Here is a 20,457-nt window from a genome sequence, read left to right as displayed (position 1 = left end):
GAAAGAAGGCTCAGCAGAGAGGACACCAGTGGCACCTCAAGAGACTGACAAAAGATTTTGTTTGGTGTCTGTGCAACATACCAATTACTTGATTTGCTTAGTACTCTGTTGTGTTGTCACGTGAATACACTTTTTTATAATAGCTTACACTAGTCTGCAATGGTAGGCTCTCTTCCTTCACTTTCTTTAACGTCCTTTGCTGCTTGAACAGTCATCACTGCTTATGTTAAAATGACCTTCTTGGAGGTACGTTGCCCATATAAGTATATAAAGTACATCCGGAGCAAGCAACGTGCATTTTTTCCCCTCTCTTTCCCCATGATCCCTTTATTCCTGTTGGTCTGGGACCACAATTTAATTTGTGAAGAAATGGAGTATTGGCTGACCCTGCCTTTTACTCCCTGTTGTTGAAATCACCCCACAGGAACTGTATTCCTTTCTTCCCAAAACATGTCTTTGATGTGGTCAGTGTGCAGCAATGGAGGAATAAATGAACAGTATCAGTAGATTTGTACATACTGTGAAGACAGTGGTTTTGATAAAATACTGAATTTTTCAGTCACTTTGCAAAATGAATAGATGTTCCGGAATTTCACAAAATGATCGTAATTTCTAGGCACTTTCTTGAACTGTCTGGCTGTCTTAACTGGGTTGCTGCAGGAAATTACTAGAAGTTTCAGCTCTCTCATGAAACGACTAGCAAAATTATTAAATGCACTGGGAAATCTGGGCTTCCTGTTATGCTATTTTTTTTTTACAAAAACCAGAATTCTCTGTGGGAAATAGTGTTTCAGCAATGTTTTACAGGTCAGAATTACTAATAAGCAGAAATGATTCTTTCAGTTCTTCTCTGTGGGTTCTGCCTGCACCTCTGACAAGGCTCTTTGATCCCCTCTGAACTTTGTGCTGGTTGGTTGGTTCTTCAGCTGAGATACCCCAAAACAGAGCGGTGTTCCTGCTGAGGTCTTGTGCTGCATGGGGAAGATTGCATCATGTAATTATGGGCTATACTTCTGACACTGCTGACTAAAATTCAACCTGTGACCCAGAAGAGACCTCAATTTCCTTTTCCAAAGAACTTCTGTGTAGCCTCTTGTTCTCCATCCTGTATTGAGCAATTCACGAATCCTTTTAAGATCCAATCAAATGCTTATTTACTGGGCATTTCATTGGTTTTCTTAGGAAATTCATGTCAAGCCACTAACTTAGGCAGCTGTCCAGTCTTCAGCTGGATAGGGTGTTGACCATGGCTGTTCTGAAATGTGAATATGAAACACCTCATGCAACTGCTGCAAAACAAAAAGATAACGTCCTCAGTTTTGAGACTAAGCATTAATTCTATTGTTTGATACATATTATTGTGGGTTTAGAAGGTCAATACACAATAGTATAGTTTTACAAATAAATGTAGTATTGAGTAGTTTCCCGTATTCTCCTGAGATAATGGTTTCTAATATTAGAGGATTAAACACATCACTTAGTGTGTGCCTGCTGTTTTCTGCTGTCTTGTGAGGTGACTGGACGTCTTAGTAATATTGCAGATTGTCCAGTTTACTGTAGCATCTAATAATCATTGTTGCTGTAGTGTGCATAATCCTTTTTTCTCCTCCGCACTTGCAGAGCAAAGCAGCAAAGTTTTTTACAATCACTGCACAGACTATGGAGAGCTTTGTGAAGTCATTAAGTGAAGACATGAAACAGCAGGATTTGGATTCTGATGAAAACCAGTTTGTGTTAGCTTTGGCAGGGATTGTAACAAGTGAGTTAATGTTCTCTCTCAAAATAGCATTCCGTAGGCACTGGGAATTTCCACATTGCCATATAGGTACTGCAATAATTACAGCTTTATGAAGTCAGGTATTTAGCCAGTGTTGGTATTTTGGTGACTTCCTATTCTTTTGAAGTTCTAACAGATTTTTTCACTCGGCAAGTCTGTGAGGAGTTGTACTTTCTGGAGCATAGTTCAGGATTAGATGTATAAAAACCATTCAGTTTTGAAAGTCCTTGAACTTCTGTTCAATCTCAGGTAAAACAAGGGCCATTTTACCCATCATGCGTACTCACCTTACTTTGTAAATGTCAAGCAGTATACTTTCTGAATCACCAGTAATGCTAACATCTTAGAGATGTACTAATCTCAAATTAATTGCAGATGATGCAGCCACCTCAAGGTATGTGTTCAGCATTTTCAAACTGTGGGAGAATTTTGTTGATGCCAGGTGGACTCCACTGTCTTCTAGATCTCCCAGTTCCATGGTGCTAAGAGAAGTAAAAGTTAATAAACCTAACTTCCATAATTTCCATACTAAATACTTATTTTTAGAGTCAGGAAATAAGTAGGAAGCCACACATCTGTCGTAGTATGGCTGCCCTTGACTTGGAAGGCTATTAGAAATGGGGAAGATATGTCAGCTGCGTTTTTGTGAAATGGTGCAGCTCTCAAAATGGCATTAGGTAATGTCATGATGTAAGATAGATGAAACAATGGGTATTTATACAAGTAAGGGAATCGGGCATTAACAGCTTTTTTGAATGTGTGATTTTAAGTGTTGTGGTTCCATTAAAGATTATAATAAAGCACAGTATGTGGCATATTGTGCCACTGTACCAAGTAAAGGTGTAATCCAGTTCTCCCTCATAGCTTCAAAGGAGGAAAAAGAAAAAAAAAATCATAGCAAAAGTAATGTCGGAACAAAGAAAATGTTTAAAGGCTTGGATGGGGAAGGATGGTGGTGTTCTGCCTGAGCAGGAATCACTGTGGTGGAATGAAATCTTGCCTCAATGAAGCTTATACAAATTTTTCCACTGAATTTGATAATGCCAAGATTTTTCTCTTTGTCTCTGTAATTTAGGAAAGGGGTTGCTGAAACTTCAGCATGATAAAGGTTGCTGGAAAATACCTCTTGCATATAAGGATGCCCTGAATTATGGGGCAAGCGTAAGGAAAAACATTTCAGAAAAATATGTTTTGGAGCAGTAGTTTCTGGAAATGTTTTGCCTTTTGGTTTATGCATGAATATTGCAGTGCCTGCAGAGAAATAGAAAAAGAACTTTTGAGTAGACTTTCACAAGTGTTTCAGTTGTGTAATGTGCCAGGCACATTGGATTGACTGATTGTAAAACAATCTGCAATCTCATTTTGGTAAAACGGAACCTATGATGATCAGCTTTGCTTCATTCCCACATTACTTGCAGATGTCAGCTTAGAACTGCTTAAATCTAACATTTTGTTTCATGATTCACTGTGTTACTATTAGGATACTGGCCACCCTGAATAAATATTTGAATTATCAAAGCAGAATTATGAAGGAGTTTAATCAGTATCATTTGCTGCTTCAGTATTTGCTATGTAGATGGTTATAATTTGAAGTTTATATAGATGCCATAGTTCATTCTTCACAGCTGACATTTTTTTAGTTGTCCTTATAATTAGCATAAAACTTTGTTTGAAACATGAATTTTTATAGTAATGTTTTGTGTTCTCTCACAGATGTGGCTGCGCTGGCAGGTGGCCGTGAGTTCCTGGTTACTTCAAGTCGTGAATTATTGGACACAATGGTGCAGCTCCTGGGAGACATGAAGCCTGGACTTTGTACAAAATTCAAAGTGTATGGTGACCTTTTTTTTCTTTCAAATGAAATGCATTACCTTACAGTGCAGATCACAGTGATTACAGCAGGCTTCCCACTCTCACATTATTTCCTTTCCTGGAGATCATAGAATTGTAGAATGGCTTGGGTTGGAAGGGACATTAAAGACCAACTGGTTCCACCCCCCTGCCATGGGCAGGGACACCTCCCACCAGAGCAGGCTGCCCAAAGCCCCATCCAGCCTGGCCTTGAGCACCTCCAGGGATGGGGCACCCACAGCTTCTCTGGGCAACTTGTTCACCTGCCTCACCACGCTCTGAGTAAAGAATTTCTTCCTAATATCTAAATCTGATGGTGACATAAGGAATAATGGTTGGAAAACTGTTTTCACAGCAGCATTCCTTGCATATGCGCTAGGCTTGGCTGCAGTGCTAGCTTCAACCAGGATACATGTCTCTTTGAAAGTCTCTTAAGCACTGTAATATTGTAGGGATGAGCAGGGATACACTCCTCTGGCTTACAAGGGGCTCATGTTTTGATAAAGAAGGTGTGAGGTCAAGCTTTAAATAATAACCGTGGCAAATGTGGACTCATTCCTTTCAAATATGAAGAAGACTAAAATTCTACATCTGCGTAGTGAAAAAACGTGGTCTACTAAAAGCAAAAGTTAGTTTACTCTATCCTACTTGAATAGCCAGAAGCACCATGCACTTACATTTCTAAAAGGTGCTGCCTGTAAATGGACCTTGTGATACCAAGTTGTAAAGAAAAGGCCATAAGGCCATCTTACACCATTCAGACACTGGAAAAGTTGTACTTACCAGATGGTGGAGGAATGAAAAAACTGTTGGCTTTTCCTTTTTTTTCTCAGAGCTGCTACAAGCTGAGGATATGTGGCTTGAAATTTTAAGCATATGTTGCATTAGCTTTAATCCTGTGCTATGATAATGTTTTCCAATGTTCCACAAAGCTAGCAATGTTTTTCGTTTTTTTTCTCTTACTCTGAACTTGTCATTTGATTAAAAAACAATTAAAAAACAATGCTGTATTATGACATTACAGCAAATGCCAGAAATGAGATTTCTTCATGGCCTTGTCATGTAATGAAGGATCCTAATTTGCTCAAATGTTTTAGCACAAAATGTTTCCCTGTGTTTTGTCTTTACGTCCATGGTCAGGTTTCCTTTTTGTCTGCAAGCTCCCTATATGTCTTGTTGGCGTTCATTTCCTAAACTCATTACTAACATTTACTTCTTCATTATCCTTTCTGGAGATTTTCCACTCTCGCAGCCCAGAATAAAAGGTTATTTTGGGGGGTTTGTTTGTTTGTTTTTAAGTTGTTCGCTGCATGTGAGATCTTTTGGCTGCTTGTTGATCATAAATAATCAACATTTTCATAAGCAGACATGTCAGAAGAACTCTCTGCCATAAGGAACATAAGGTAGTACAAAGTGAAAGACAATCATGAGATAAAGATATGATAGTTAACAGAAATTATAGTGAAATTTAAGAGTTATATATAGACAGACTCTGGAGTCATCATGAATTACGTTTATACACACCCATACACACTCATATATACATACACACAGACAGATTTTCTCAACTATATCTCATGGATGGAAATATCCATTATTGTGGAAGGGCAATGTATTTCTCTTAAAACATCACCGTGGCGTTACATGGAAGGAAAGCATCAACTTAAAATGTAAGTAATAAAGGAGAAAAATTGGCTTCGTATTTTCAAGGGTGTGCTTGTTCTTTGCTCAGTTTTCTTGTTTTAAAATTCTTTTTTAGCTTATATTTTCAAAAATATTTTTCTTTTCTGTGTGACAAATCAGGGGAAATGGAGTTAATTTTAAACAGCAGTATCAAACACAAAGTAAACTGAAAAAGAATTCTCTTTTAGTTTTAGCAATCCTGTTTTACTTGTAACAGCATATAAATAAAACATCTACAGAGAAAAACTCATATATTCTAGCACTGCTACAATATCCATTCTAGTCTATGAGTATGTAGTAGGTGTAACCAAGAGATCTACATGAGTGCTAGGGCTGAAATCTCATGGGTTTCTTTGCCTTTCTGAAATAGCGGTGTGAAAGATTTCAGATTTTCTTTTCATTAGTATATGCTTTGTCCAACATTTTTAATTATTAGGCACTCAATAAACATTTACACAGTTGTTTGTATTAAATTGCTAAGAATCTTCAACTTTGCTTATGTAGTAATTGAAAGCAGACAGGAAAAAGATGTGGTTGTATGTACTAATCCCGTGTATTATCAGTAAAAGAGAAGGGAGTTTAGCTGTGCTTTTAGTTCTAGATTTTAAAGAACGCATTGACAGATACAGTAGTACATGATGTTAATTAAATTTAGGCTTCCCTAAATATGAAGACTACAAAATGCAAAACTAAAAAAAAAAACTAAAAACCTTCCATGTTAACAAAAACCAGAAAGTATTGCTTATAAAGTAATTCTGTGTGTCAGGTTTCCTTCAATAAGAATAAATATTGCAAAAAATACTTATTGGAATGTGCAAGTACTAGAGGTGAAGCTGGTTTGAAGTGTCTGCAAAAGTTTCTACGTTGTGCCCACGTGAGCATATTTAATTAGTAATAATATGCTGCTACTTCTGGGCTAGCCATTTAACATTGGCTTGTGGTATGGGTTAAGTCTTTTGCCACTCCAAACAGCAGCACTTTCCTGGATCACCACCACTGCTCTGTCTCTTTCGTCTGCACAAAGCAAACAACTAAGAGAAAAATACAAACACAGCAGCATCTTTTTACGTCACTTTATTTCTAACTGCAAATGTCAAACAGATTAATGATGAAAGACATTGTCAAGAAATGTTACCACTTTCCATTATAAGGTATTGTCGTTTTGATCACTTTCATTCTGGCTGATTATATGTAATTATGACTGCAGGTCTTTGTCAATGCTTGGATTCTGGAACCCAAGCAGGAGCTGCAGGGGCGGTATGAAAAGGAACGTGTGGGCTTTACAAGCTGCAAATTCAGTTCCACAGCACCCTTCTCTGCTTATTGGTGGTCCCTGATGCAGTAGATTTAATAATCTACTATTCCTTCTTCCAACTACTTAAGAGCCTGGGTGATCAAGCTGATGATAGTGCAGCACATAATCTAACTCACACCTCTTCCGTTGCTGGCTAGACTGACTCGTGTTGCTTTCCATTCCTGCTGTCTGACGGTACTGTCAGAAATGTTGGTGATGGCATAGTAACTTAAGGCATGATCACTTGTTTGAGTACAGGACGTGAGGTGTGAAGTCGATTAGGAACAACATTATTTCCCTCTTGCTTGGAAATGGTGACAGTACGGTAGCAGGCAGGTTTATCACAGGCATGAGAGATAGCAACAGCCAAGCTGGCCCCAGAACAGAGCAGAAAATTCCAGCCCATTCCTGTTTCTCTGCTATTGTTTTGTCTGCAACCCAGCAGCACGCAGTGGGTGGGTATGATGACATGTTCCGTAAATGTTGGAGGAGCTGTGCTCATTCCTCTTCCCTGTTCATTGTCCAGAAAACTGACTTGCGTGCTGTCATCTTTGGAAAATAAATGGAAATTCACAACATGAACCGTAGCAAATCATAAAATGCACTAATATCCTGTCTTCCCAGCTACTGCACAACTGCATAAAGGGCAGAGCAGGAGAGTATCGCCAGAAGGATGGATGAAAGCAGAACGCAGCTCAGCAGAAGCTGCAGGAGAAGGCTTAATACCAACAAAACCTTCTGCTTCGAGTATTAACAGTTGTTCTGGATAGCACTGGAAAGGGAGATGCATTTTGAACCCCAAGTTGCTGTACTTGTCCAACAGTCTAAAGCAGCTAAAAAACAATGTTGGCCTGTGCACTTTATCTGCATAAACTGGCACAGCTGTCATTTCTGTCCGTAGCTTCCTGTGTCTTACAGCATCACCTCAGCACTGTTGTAGCTGAGGCTGAGGTGGCACCTATAGTCAACCCCACTTTTCTTAATGGTTTTCAGATTCTTCAAGTTAGTGACCATGTTGAAGCTTTTCTTGCTTGTAACAGCTTCAGTGGAAGCCTTCTTGGGAGAAGCTGGTGGGGTTGGCAGGCTAGAGCCACCCTTTTCACATGCAGAGCCTTCTCCAACAAATCTGGTTTCGACTCTGTAGAAAAATTGAGACTTTGGGTTAATTTATAACTTGTTTTGTATGCAGCCCTAAAAATGACTAGTGAACTTCCTTATTTAGGGGGCTGATAAATTAGGAAACGCAGTTTTTGGAAGCTTTTCAAAATGTGGTTAAAATTACTGTAGACTTGCTATGTGTATTTTTATTATGTGGTTTACACACTGATGTGCAGCGCAACTGTCAAGAACGGTGGTCTTGGTTTCTGTTTGTCAGAGGTGTCGAGGTAGATCTTTTTCAGTTCCCAAGTAAGTAACTGCTTTCTAGCTGCCAAACCGAAGACTTTCCGTGTTACCTGGAAGGCAGGATATTGGTTCTGTCCTTCTTCAACGTCAGTGACCATAATAAAAGACCAGAGGGAAAAAAAAAAAAAAAAAGGCTTTGAGTTTGCCCAAATGTCATTTGGAAACAAGGGTGTTGAAGAGGAGTGCCTTTTGGCCTGTGCTGTCATGTGTTGGGCTGTGCTAAGAAAAGAGCACAGTTTACGGCCAAATTGAATTCCGGTGTTGTTGACTTAAAACAAACGAAAAAAAAAAAAAAAAGCCAGATCTCTTTCCACTTGTAAATTGGACGTAATCAATCTGGATTCCTGAAGGCAGAATAAATAGAAAAGCCCGTGATGACATTCTGAGGGATGAGCAGTCACTTCTTTTCACAGCAGGGTCTCCCTTCACAGTGCGGATTGCGTGGCCCTGCCTGGCTCCCCAAGGGCTTGGATGGATGCAGGGCGAGCCATCTCTGCCCTTCACCCGCAGCAGAAAGGACAGGTCTAGCTTAGGAGGGAGCGTGCTAAGCTGAGTTATGACCACTCGTACTTCCCTTTTCCATCCTTTGGGCTTGTCCCTTTTTTTCAAGTGCTTTTTAAGGCATAGTAACTTCCCCAACAGTGGGGAGAGAGCGCATTGGTGTTTGCTGTGTGTTGGCTGTGTACTGCATCTGTTCTCGCTTGCAGGACAAATAGGAGGATGCTTGAAAGAGGGTGGCACAAGCAGTGTGTCTGTATTTAACTGACCGAAGGATCGGTGTCCGTAAGGTGCATGCTGCACAACCCATGGAGCACGTACTTCTTTTTACGTTGTTTCTAGTACTCAATGTCCAACCTCTCTTTTTTGTGTTTCTTATTGGCCCTTTTGTTCGTCAGGGCAGACAGCTGATTTGAGATGATTGTGTGCCAGTGGGGATTGTCACTATGAAACCTCTATTATAGAGCTTGTCTGGTCACATAAAGCCAAATCCTGGTTTTGCACATGTTATGTAATGCATCTTACGGAGTTTGATGGGACTTTCTTACTGTCACACGGGATGTTTCTCCACATGAGCAAAATACATGATTTAACAGTAGAAACAAGGTTTTGCACAACATTGCTTATATAGCATTTGAGACTTGTTTCTGTTAGCAAAGTGTAAGTTATTAGAATAGGCTTCTGCATCAATATGTGATGGGCGTAAATAGCAAAAGATGCAAAGAAATCAAAGAACATCACTTCTTTTTTCTTTCAATTTCAGGCTAATGCTAATGTCACTTTACAACGTGAGCATCAACTTGAAAGGCTTGAAGTACATCAGTGAAAGTCCAGGTTTTATTCCTTTGCTGTGGTGGCTATTGAATGGTAAGTTGTTCTGAGAACCTTGCAAATTGTGGCTTTGGGAATTGTAGTTTGGGGATGGGTATTGCAAATACCAAAATAGGATTTTTGATGTGTAACCTGATACATGTAAAGCTTTTGTCAGATTAAAAGTAAACAAAAAGGTCAAATAGAGGGAGATGTTCATTTCCCACCACATTTTTGGTGCTGTGTGTAATACTCCATTAATACAAAATTTATGGATGGTAGTATTAAAAATAGGAAATGGTGAAATTCTGTGAAGTGCTTTAAAAAAAGCCACCTGTGTTTTCATGTACCAACTTGAAAATAAAACCTGAGTGAAACTATATATCACTAACATTTAACAAAAGGAAATGTAACTGTGTTCTGAGACATTTTGGGGTAATAAGCCAATCTCTGGAGCTACACTCAGCCTGTGACAAAAGTGACCCCTTCTTCAGCTGAAGGCTGGCATTTTGCTCTAATAGGATTTGAGCTTGCCCGGCTTGAGTACTATTCCCAGCTTTGCCTTTGGTCAGTGCAGGACTTCAAGGACTTCTGTTGCCACTGTCAGCTACAAGACTGACATCAAGGCTCTGCTCTTTCAGAGGCTTCAAATCCCTGCGTAAGAGCCAGCAGAGATTGACGTTGGTAGCATGCGTTGGAATTTGGCTGGCAGCTGCGTGCACAGCTTGTCAGGGACAGTAAGGACAGCAGTAAGGACAGAGTCATGACACTGCCCTGCCTATGAACTGCTCCTGGAGTTTGCCCCGTCTTGGGTTTCTGAAGTTTCTGTGGTTTGTCCATGAGAAGATTTTGGTGTGCAGTTCATAGGATCGGAGAGGTTAGTCATCTTGGCTCTCTACTGCTGTGCAATACAAGAAGTAAATACAAAAGGTAGCTGAAGTGGCAGAGGTTGCATCTGCTTTTTCAAGGAACTAATTTAATATTGAAGTTTTTGAACAGCTTTGACTTGGGCTGGTAATCTGGAAGCTGTTCACCGTTCTCACAATTCCCTCAGCTATTTTAAAGAAAATGTAGGTACTCATACGTCTCACTAAACAACTTACTGCTTTGTACTGCCATAGGCTCACTCTGCTGTGACCTCAGAAAATTTGGTAATAGTGGTAACACTGTTGAAAAACACCTGTCTGTTTTACAGTTTTTAATGTAGTTTGAGAAGAACCACGTTCTCAGAGAGAACTGAGTATATCAGCCTTTATTCTGCTATACGTAGAAATTTAACATACATTAGTTCAGATTTTCTTTTACTTTATGTTCGGCTAATATATACGTAAGCTGTTGCTCTAGTAAAACAAACAACCAAACCAAAACCTCAAAAACCTTGTTATATATGAGTTCCTTGTTATGAGTTCCCAAGTGTGCCCTTCTAAATGTTGTGATAAGACAAGGAAGCTAATCTTGTTTGATGCAGTCTATTGTTTGAAGAAGGCTCCCAGGTCGTATAACAGGATGAAACGGGGCACAGCTATAAATAATTTGCAGCTGTTAATGGCAATAAGAAATTGAAAAGCTACTCTATGTTTTGAAAGTGTTAATCACGTATGGCAGGGTGGTGGAAGGAAAAGATGGGCATGGCTAATTCCTTTACTTTTCGATAATAATTTTCTCCAGCTACAGCAAATGAGTAGGATTCTCAGATAAACTACATCTGCTGGTTCAGATTTTTGACTTCAGAGGAAGTCTGCTTACTGTCAAGGGAGATGGCTGACTAGTTTGTATATCAGATGAGAGGTCAGATCCAAGACCCAGTCTTGTTCCAGTCACTCTGTGTGAGATCTCTATCCTTTTCTCTACATTTAATCCATTTCTAAACTTTTCCAGTAGCTCCCTCCCACACGTGCTCCTCAGCTGTTTCCGTGGCCAGCATCTTCAGCTTCTGCTAGCCATGATTCAGCTTAGATACATCTGGAGTTGCTACAGCATAAGGTCTCACAGTTTTTTCCGTACGAAAGAGCAGAGCAATGCACTCTGCTGTCAGGGTATCCTGTATACTCTGCCTTCCTGCAGGAAGCTTTTTCAAAGAGTGTTTTGGTTAAGGCTTATGAGATGATTCAGCTTTCCACGGTTCTCTAAGCTTTTATCAGCGTTCCCACTAAGAGAGGCCCCAGAAATCATCCTCTGACTTTTTTATTTTCAGAGAATCATCCTGTTTGCTTTGCTGTCACCAAGCTACAAGTGCCTGTGACCTCATACTATACATCAGGGCCATTTTTCTCCCAGTTGCTTGTACACAGCTATTAAATCCCTCAATTCCTTCTCAGAATTTTCAGTCCCTTCCCAATACTCTCATCCCCCGAGGAAGAATGTCCTTCCCATCCAGTGAAGAAGAGAGCAACTAATAAATAACTTGAGTCTCTTTATTCCCCCTTGCTGTACCTAAAGCAAAGAGGGATTTGATTCAGGTTGTCTAGTAGGCTTTTCGAAATATGCCGTGACATTGAAGACACGGTTGGTAAGAGAAAGGAGGTAAACCTGATTAAGATTCCTGCTGGAGTAAGAATGTTAACAGCAAACTGGGTTTGTCTGTCCTGCTGCCTTTAGAAAATTTGGATGAGCCAGTCTGTCTTCACATTCACGAGGAAGAATTCTTAATAGCTCCTTCTGCTGGAGGCTATACTGAAAATAGGAGAAAAACAAATGTTTGACACACTTTTTTGAAGGTATTGCAGCTCTCTGTAGCCTTAGCACTTTGTGACATAGGCTATTCTCCTCCTCCCCCCTTTATGTACTGAAAGGTGAGCATCCTTTAATACACAACAGCGGTCACTGAAGAAAATAGTGCGGTAGCTATCTAGCTGTTGTATAGGTACTGGTGTTGCATAGGTATCACCTGTACCTACCTATACCTTCCCAGCCTGGCACCAGCATGAAACATGTGAATGAATGATGACTCAGATTTCTGTCTGCGGAGCAGCTTGTGGGATTAGTAGAGTTCTCTTCTTGTGGAGCACCATTTGTGTGTGGAGCAGCTGTTACTGTCTTGGAGAAAATAGGCAGCTTTAGTTTTCTCCATTTCCATCTGCCATCCCTGTGTTGGTATCTTGGCTAAAGGCTTTATGTAACTTTCAGATTTAAGGAAGCCCCGTCCTCAGCAGTAGAAAAAGATGTTATATAATTTTCTGTAGAAATCCACTTGCGATTTTTCAGTATTATTTTCTTCCGGTGCTTTACTTCTGTGGATGCAATGAGACTTTCAATCTGTAGTTCCCCAAGAGGTAGATTGGGACTTTCCTCTGCCAACGATCTTTTGAAGAGTAAGAAAATGCAGTCAGCTCAGGTATTAATAGTAAATACTGTGTTTGTTTTTCATTTTTGATCATACAGAACATCTACGAACAAATATGTATGGGTAAGATTTGGTCTGGGCTCTTCTCTGCTTTGTTTTTTAAATAACCCATACCTCTGTTTTATTTTTCCCCTTTTTTCTTTTATTGCAGTTAAAAAAAATGTTCTTGTTGGATACATGAGAAAGGTGGAATTCAGAGGCAGTATGTCAGTGACATTTCCCATCCATAGCTGGGAAATTGCTCCAGGTACTTCATTAAACAGAAGACAAGAGACAAGGACTAATTTTAGACCTCTCCCTTCAGTTTCCTCCACAACAGTTCCATACGGAAATCTAACCTTGTTTATCCAAATTCTTTGCAAATGATGGGCTCCTTTATAAATGTCTATAGGAAGCACATTCTCATTTTGCTAATGCTGCCTGCAACCTTCAGTATTTGCTTTTCATGACTAACCCTGAAGGTTTCTAATGCCTTTCTTTTCTGTTTGAATTGCTTGTGGCTGTCAGAGTTTTTGAAAGTCAGGTTATTTGCATGGCAGCATGTTATTTAAAAGACATCTGGACAAACAGAGCCCCACTGTTTATAAATCAGAGTCTGTATTAAAACAAATTTTGGTTCATAAATCAAAACCTCAGTTACCAGTCTGTCAGGCTCTCAACAGTTTCATAGTCTCTGGGCTGTGAAACTGCGCTAAAAAAGAGGATTGCCCTTCTTGCCCTTAAAGACCACATCCATTTTCTTGAATGCAAATATATCAGCTCTGATGCAGAAAGTCCTTGAACCACTGTTAGACGAGAGGCTGGAAGAGTGGCTAGAGGAGGTCTCACTAAACGCTTCCCCTTTTCCACGCTCTGCTCTGAGCGGCTGCTGCAAATGATGTTTGTCTAGATGGAGCTCCAGCTGAGCCCCAAGTGGCTGTCCTTACCGTCTGAGCAGGAGTTCTTGACCAGGTCCTCAGAACTACTTAACAGCAGACTCGTGCAAGCTGATGTTCTCCTGAGGAGAAACTATTGTGAATATATGGAAGGAACCTTAGCTCCGGTAAATGATCTGTCATTGTAAAGCATGACTTTGGGCTGTTGTTCAGTAGCTACCGTGGGGATCCTTAGGAGCCCGAGTTAGGATTGATGGAAGCTGGGGAGCACACCTAACAGCTCACCCAGGATCTGCCAGCTGCAGAGCAGCATCACTGCCAGCTCCTTTTCACTCTCGGCACCTTACGTAGCTGTCAGGCAAATTGGGACTGTGTTTGCTGCTTCAGTCTGGACTCCAGGAGTCTCTCTCAAGGATTTCCTTGATAAAAGCATGACAGGCGTGTATCTGTAGGAGAGTGGGGGATTCTGGTTAGCTGAACTCCTTGACTGATAGTGAGAGTAGTTTCTTGGCCAGGGAGCAGACTGAAGCAAGCCCAGCTGCTATACAGGAGCTGGGGGAAAGTATGTTGGAAAGAGAAAGTACATTTGTATCCGTAAGAATTGCAACAGCAAGCAAAACTTTTTTTTTTCTGCCATAGTGTTCTCCCTGCTCCTTCCCCACAAAGTGTCTTTATTGCAACACCTCTTGGCTCCTCAGACCTATCAGCATTATGAAAGTGTCCTGAAAACGCTGCATTGCTGCAGATATTAGCTCAGCTCCACCAGTGCTAGCAATGTAAGACCTTACACGGGGCAAGCTGTGGCCCTGTGTCCCTGTTAGACCTGCTGTGAACACAGGCAGTCTGACAGGTTCAGAAAAAGGAGAGGGGGAGGTTGCCCCTTTGTGCTAGAATCAGGCAGTGATTGAACTGAATTACACTAGCAGCAGCGGTGGGGAGCTGTTGAAATATTGCTGTCATACATAGGCATAGCTGTAAACTGCTTGCTGGTAATAAATCTTTTGTTCGGGTGGCCAGGGAATGGTATGGGCACGTGTAAATGGAGTTCACCCAGCTCAGAGGCAATTGTAGATAAGCTGTTTAGCATTGATGTAATGCAATTACTTAAATCCCGCTGTAGGGAACAGTTCATCTGGGAGCACGGTGCTAATGACAGATGTGACTAAAACCTGTCCGCGTTATCAGTTGCTTTTGTCAGTGACTGAAAGCCAGTGACATCAAACAGTAGTGCTGGCAGCTCAGAGAACGTCAGCGAACTCCAGCAGCTTCAATACCTTGTTAAAATGACATCAGCGTTTTATGAGGGTGGCAGGCTTACGCTCCACGTGTGATCCCCGACTGAGGCAAGCAGCTTGATTTCCTACCCTATTCCCCAGAAATAATGATTGTGGTTTTGAAGTTTCAGTGTAGGAGACGTGTGTGCTAGTTGTTGGGAGGTTGTGATGCAGTGATTTGATTGCAGCTGAAGCTTTTTATTTTTTTTCACCTTGTACAAACAAAATGTTACTCAGCTAGTGTAGAAATGACTAAATCTGGAAGCTATTGAAACGCACATAATGCTGAATAATGAAGATTCCTTACATTTCTTGTGAGCATTCTCTAGATGGGTCTTTCAGAAAAAATCCCTAATGATATTGGAGAGGGAAGAGAAAGACTTCCAGGGTTATTTTTAAAAATCCTCTTAGGAAATGTGGTTATCTGTAGTAAGTACTCTTCTCAAAACCATATGTAATTTTAAGGGAGCATATTCCAAGGCATATGTATTTATTTAATTCAGAGCATCTCGGAACACATACTCAACAATGGAAATGAGAGGTTAAATGCATATTATGTCATCCTCTGGTGTAGGACCATTTCCTTCCTTTGCTGTGTGCCTGAGTGCCTAATGTGTTCTTCATTTGAGTGACTCAAGCTGTTGGGCTTCCCTGGCTGCTGTTGGAGATTCTTCCTAGAATCTCTTTGCTCTTACTGGAAAACATTCTTGCTAGTCAAGCTGGAAGTCATTTCCTGATCTCCTACAGATACTAATCTTATTACCTCCCCTGCTAACACATCTTCCTTGATCAATTCTTTACTTTCTACAGCCTTTAAACACTTGCAGATAATACTAATGTAGATGCCTGTAACAGCATTAATAATGGAGCACTTTTCATCCAGAGATTTACAACATCTTACATGCATGAAGCTTCCCAGCAGCATTGCAAGTCACTAAAAGTATTAATGTCTTTATTTCATGGAGGGAAATCTCACACAGAGGAAGATTGTAATGAGCTACATAGATTTCACTTTGAAAAGCTTCTTTCTTCTTGGCTATTTGGGCTGTGTCTTGTTACTGCTATTTCCAGCGAGGAATACTAAGTACAGAGAAAGGGCGCAGATGAAAAGTGCAGACTTTGAACATTATACCTGGAAAAAAATATACGAATTTAAAAAAAAAAGACTAGCAGGCATGAAGATAAAAATGGAAGAATCGGAAGGAAGAACTCAAGGCTTTTAGTCATGTTTTCATGAGGTCAGCATAAATCAGAAAACCAAAAACCTGCACGCACATTTTTTTCAAAAGGGTTTGCTGAAGTGTTGCTGCCCAAGAAACCAACATAGTCTTGCTGTCTGTGAGGCTGTTACAGCATTTCTCCATGAGAAGCTATGACTCCTTATCACTTCACAAAGCTCCACTTCTCCTCCAGCTACTGTTGGAGCTGATGATGGAGAGGAATTCTGTAGGGCCCTCAGCCCAGGAGCCAGCAGTAGCAGCAGCTGTGCTATGGGCACGGTCACTTCTGTGGGGTGTGCAGCACTAATCGTTGTTTCTGTTGTTTTTAAATACTGACTTGAATGACTAAAGTTGTCCAGTATGTCCAATGACTAAGATTCTTGTTGCACAGAAACTCAGGAAATGCGTGTTATTGGTTGGTTTGGGGCAGTTCCTGTGTCCTCTGATTATACCACGCTCTACATCTCTCAGGAGAAAGGCTTCTTAAGAGGTTTACACCTTAAATAGGGAAGAAGATATGGTAGAAAAGACCTCCGTATCTCATTTACTGATGGAAAATGGAGGAAGAGAGTTAATGGCTGGCTTGTGGGAGTAGATCAGATGTCACATTCTTTAATGCTGTACCTCAGCTTTGCGCCAATGGGAATTGCTTAAAAATTCCCATCTGAACAGATAGTTTCATGCTCAAAGCTATAGTCATTTTTGCTGTCCATCTTACTCCATTTTCTCCCTTGGGTGCTTTCAGCATTTCCCCTTATGCTTTAATGAATAATTCTCCTTACTCCTTTTTCAGGCCGTTGGTGTAGTTATTAAATCAGCCAGCAAATAAAAGAATTTGCCTCAGCCCAAGCAACAGCGCTTAGCTTCAGTACCCGTTTCAATTTTGTGTAGACTGAATTAAACACTTGAAAGGTTGATACATCATTACCAAGAAAGTTTTGTAAAGATTAATATTTTATTGAGCTTTGAAGGAACCTGAAGGCTTATGTAAAACAAAATTAAAGGAAAGCGTGGTGATTTACTGCTGATTTGATTAGTTGGCCTGTTTGTTTCTTAACTCTGAGTAGCAATGGGATATAGCTTGTTGCGCGTTTAAATTGGACTGCATCCAACAGTACATCTTGGTTCCTGACTGAATAAATTCAAGTTGATAAACGCCCTCATTTATAACCTTTTCAAAATCTGAAAGGCAAGAGAAAGGTTTCTGGTTGTCTGCTGTCCCTCCGAAAGCTGCTGAGGAGGGCTTAGGTGTTTCTTTTTTCAGGTTCCTTCTGGAGCCCACCAGCCAGCACCACATGGCAGCTGCGAGTTACGGTCCTTCAGCTCTTCCCCGCCTACGTGGTGGGTCATGAGAAATGGCAGCATCGAACTTTAATGCTACTGTTTTTGGACTCCCTTCTAATAAGCACTGGATTTTTTTTCCTCCCCCATGTTTAGACCCAGATACAGAAGTTTGTCTGCATGTTCTGCGGCTCCTCCAGTCCATGATTCTGGAGCCAGAAGTATTAGCCAAGTCAGCCTCTGAGATGCGTGATACTTTGCCATTTCAGCGCATCATCGCACTGACAAAGAGCCGCAATGCGGATCTGCAAGCACTTGCAAAAGAACTACTTGAAGATCTTAAAATACTTGAGTATGAAGCATAGAAAAGCTCTATGACACCAACTGCTTGTCTTTCCTGTGTTTCTATGCTGCAAGAGTTATTGGAAATGAGTCTTGACTGAAAAAAACTCAGCCTAAGTTCCTCTGACAAAATCCCTTTCTGAAATTAGCTAACCCATGTAAAATAATGCTGAGGAAAATGTGTTGGGTTTTAACTGTCCAAATATGATCTTAGGTGATCTGGTAGAGACAGGAAAGACAGAAAGTTTGAGCAGAATTGTGTTGATAATGGGTTTCCAAAGTGATACAGGTTATGTTGTCTGTTTATCACATATAGGGAATAGAGTAGTCATCTCATACATGGATAATACCTTGTTTATTGCAGTGGTAAATAATCCTTTTGGTCCGCCCTGAAGAATTATTGTATTGGAGGAAAACTTTGTTGCTTGTCGTAATGTTGCTTGTGTCAGAATGCATCCCAGGTTCTAGTGTTATTGTTGTTATTTCTCCCCTCTCTTTCCATTTGAATAAAAGAAAACTCACATTCTATGGCATGTAATGGATTCTGTTTTCAAAATTCACATCAATCCACTGGACCAGCAAATCAACCCATTTTGTGGCTGCCAAGCATTCTAGAAATTGAGCCATTGTTTTTTTCAAAAGGCCTGAAAAAAAAGGGGATGAATTACTGTTGTTTGTGGTACCTCGTTGTGCACTGAAGAGGCCAAATAAACTGCCTCTGTCAGGAACAGCACTGCATTGCCTCAAAACTGTGTTGCTTGTTAGAGCCTCTTTGTATAACTTGGTTACCTCATTGGTGCATGCAGACATTTGCGTGCTTGGTATTGGTGGAATTTACACATTTATTTTAGAAAAAAATAGTGTCCATTTCTGTGATGACAGCCAGATAGGTGATGCTGTTCGAGGGAATAGCAAATGAGAAATGCAACGCTGTGGTAGCAACTTTTTTTCATACTAAAGCTGTGGTACCTCAGCTGTGGATCCAACATACCAACAAAACTCAGTGTGAACTTCTTTTAATCCAGCTGTACAGAGAATACATAGGATTTAAATATTGTGATTGGCACATAGCTTTACAGGAAGACCATTGTAAAAAGTGTAGGTTAAGGTATAGGCACGAGAGCATTTCCCATTAGGCTTTTTGCAGAATGATGAATTTTTGCAGTTAGAAACGCCATATATCGGCTTCAAATCACTTGGACTAATTGTCTCAAATACTACAGATGGTAGCAGTCTGATTTGGGACTATTTCATATGAAGGACAAGATACAGATCTCACATGCATGAAAGCGTTGCATGGAGTTCCACTGTGTCTGATTCGAGACTACATTGATCTTACCAGGCAACAATTTTTGGAAGGCTTTAAATCTTCTTTAAAGCATGCTTTCTTTGGATTTGTTTTCTTATCTTGCCATCCTAGCTGTACCTCATGGAGTTTAATCCTAAAGGGATCCGAGTGATAACCTGTAATTTCCTGGAATATCAACTCATGAAAGCGTTCAATTTTAAGGAACACTAAAGGGCATCCGCTTTTCATTTAATGGCTATCTCTTCATGAGAATCTTTCATCAAACTTTTGGAAGCCAGTAAATACCAGAAAAAGAGGAAAGTAGTTCTGTGAGCAGAAGAACTGGTGAAACCTCATGTTCTACGGCTCTGAGATGCTTCTTGAGAACCTTCCTGTCCTTTCCAGCCCTTCCCCCTATGAAACCAAGTCCACCCAAGGGACTGCGTGGAGTGCACTTGAGGGTGACGTGGACACTCGTGGTCAGGTTAGTAACCTATGGCAGTGGGCTGGCTAGCTGCTGCCAAGGAGGGCGTACACTGCTCTGCCAGCTTTGCCCCCACAAACGTTTTTGTTTAGGTCTTTGCTGCTGTTACCCTAGCTGCTCATGGAGCTTGAGGGAGCTTCTTTGGGAGGTCTTCTCCCTCTATCAGGTTTGCCGGTTGCTGACTGACACGTGCAAATATTATGAAGAGGGACAAGCAATGCAGTTGCACCTAATTTCCGTATGAAATCAGGAAGCAAAACACTCAGGGCTGTTATTTTAATTGTGTGTCCACCGAAAACCTCGGGTGTGCTCAGCACTTACCAGCCACGTTAAAACAGGTGAGTCCGGACACTGCAGTTCTGCCCAGCAGGCTGCGCAGATCTAAAGATAAGTGTTTGACTGTCTCCCAGATGCCTTGTTTTTCAGGCACAGCTCGCCGGGACTGCTTCTTCAGAATCTCACCATCAGTGATCCACCTACCTTGAGAAAGTCCTTTTTCTGGTCTAAGGGCATCATTATGCAAGGCTGATAAATGAGGAAGAGTCACCCTGTCTGTGAAACATTTCCGAGTTGAACATGGGTGGTATATAGAACACAATATGACACTATATTGTCCTGCTATAGTTAAAAACCATTTAAAATATGCATTATAAACCTTTGGTTTTAATTTTCTGTGAAGTTTGAGCCTGAAACTGTGGGCCACTAGGAAACTTTACTGGTTAAAACCAGAGTTTAATGTAGGCTTTGGAAATGGTGGCTTTAAAGCCTTTTTTTTTTTTCCCCTCTGTTTTCATCTGTTGGATGCTTTTTCTGGATCCTGTTGAAAAGTTTGGGGTTGTTCTGTATAGTAACTCATCAGCCACCTTACCAGCTTGCAGGAGACAAGGCAGTTCAGACTAAGCACTAGTTTCAGTAGCCCTGCTCAAAGTCCGGAGGTACTCCATTAATGTCATTTCCTCCATTGCACAATCTCACAGTTTCAGTTGAACAAGAAAATGTGAGTTTGGTGTTGGACTGAGAAGATTATCAGAGT

General features: G+C 40.7%; 1 protein-coding gene across 3 annotated transcripts in view; it reads left to right on the top strand.

Annotated features, from left to right (window-relative positions):
- The window catches only part of HSF2BP (heat shock transcription factor 2 binding protein), a 31,134-nt gene extending 12,955 nt beyond the window's left edge, over positions 1 to 18,179 (top strand). For 2 of the 3 annotated variants that reach the window (XM_080608262.1, XM_080608261.1), the window contains exons 5-8: positions 1,621 to 1,759; positions 3,491 to 3,608; positions 9,271 to 9,374; positions 17,467 to 18,179. In XM_080608262.1, coding sequence (XP_080464388.1) covers positions 1,621 to 1,759; positions 3,491 to 3,608; positions 9,271 to 9,374; positions 17,467 to 17,675 — 570 coding nt within the window. In that variant the 3' untranslated portion in view covers positions 17,676 to 18,179. Of the gene's footprint in view, positions 1 to 1,620; positions 1,760 to 3,490; positions 3,609 to 9,270; positions 9,375 to 16,822; positions 17,246 to 17,466 lie in introns of those variants that run through there. The other variant, XM_080608263.1, reaches the window with a different exon arrangement.
- The last annotated feature ends 2,278 nt before the right edge of the window (positions 18,180 to 20,457 follow it).

The sequence above is a fragment of the Anser brachyrhynchus genome (genome assembly GCF_964034855.1).
Source record: "Anser brachyrhynchus genome assembly, chromosome: 1".
NCBI lineage: Eukaryota > Metazoa > Chordata > Aves > Anseriformes > Anatidae > Anser > Anser brachyrhynchus.
Note: the sequence above shows the minus strand (reverse complement) of the source record. Positions and strands in the feature narration are given on the sequence as shown.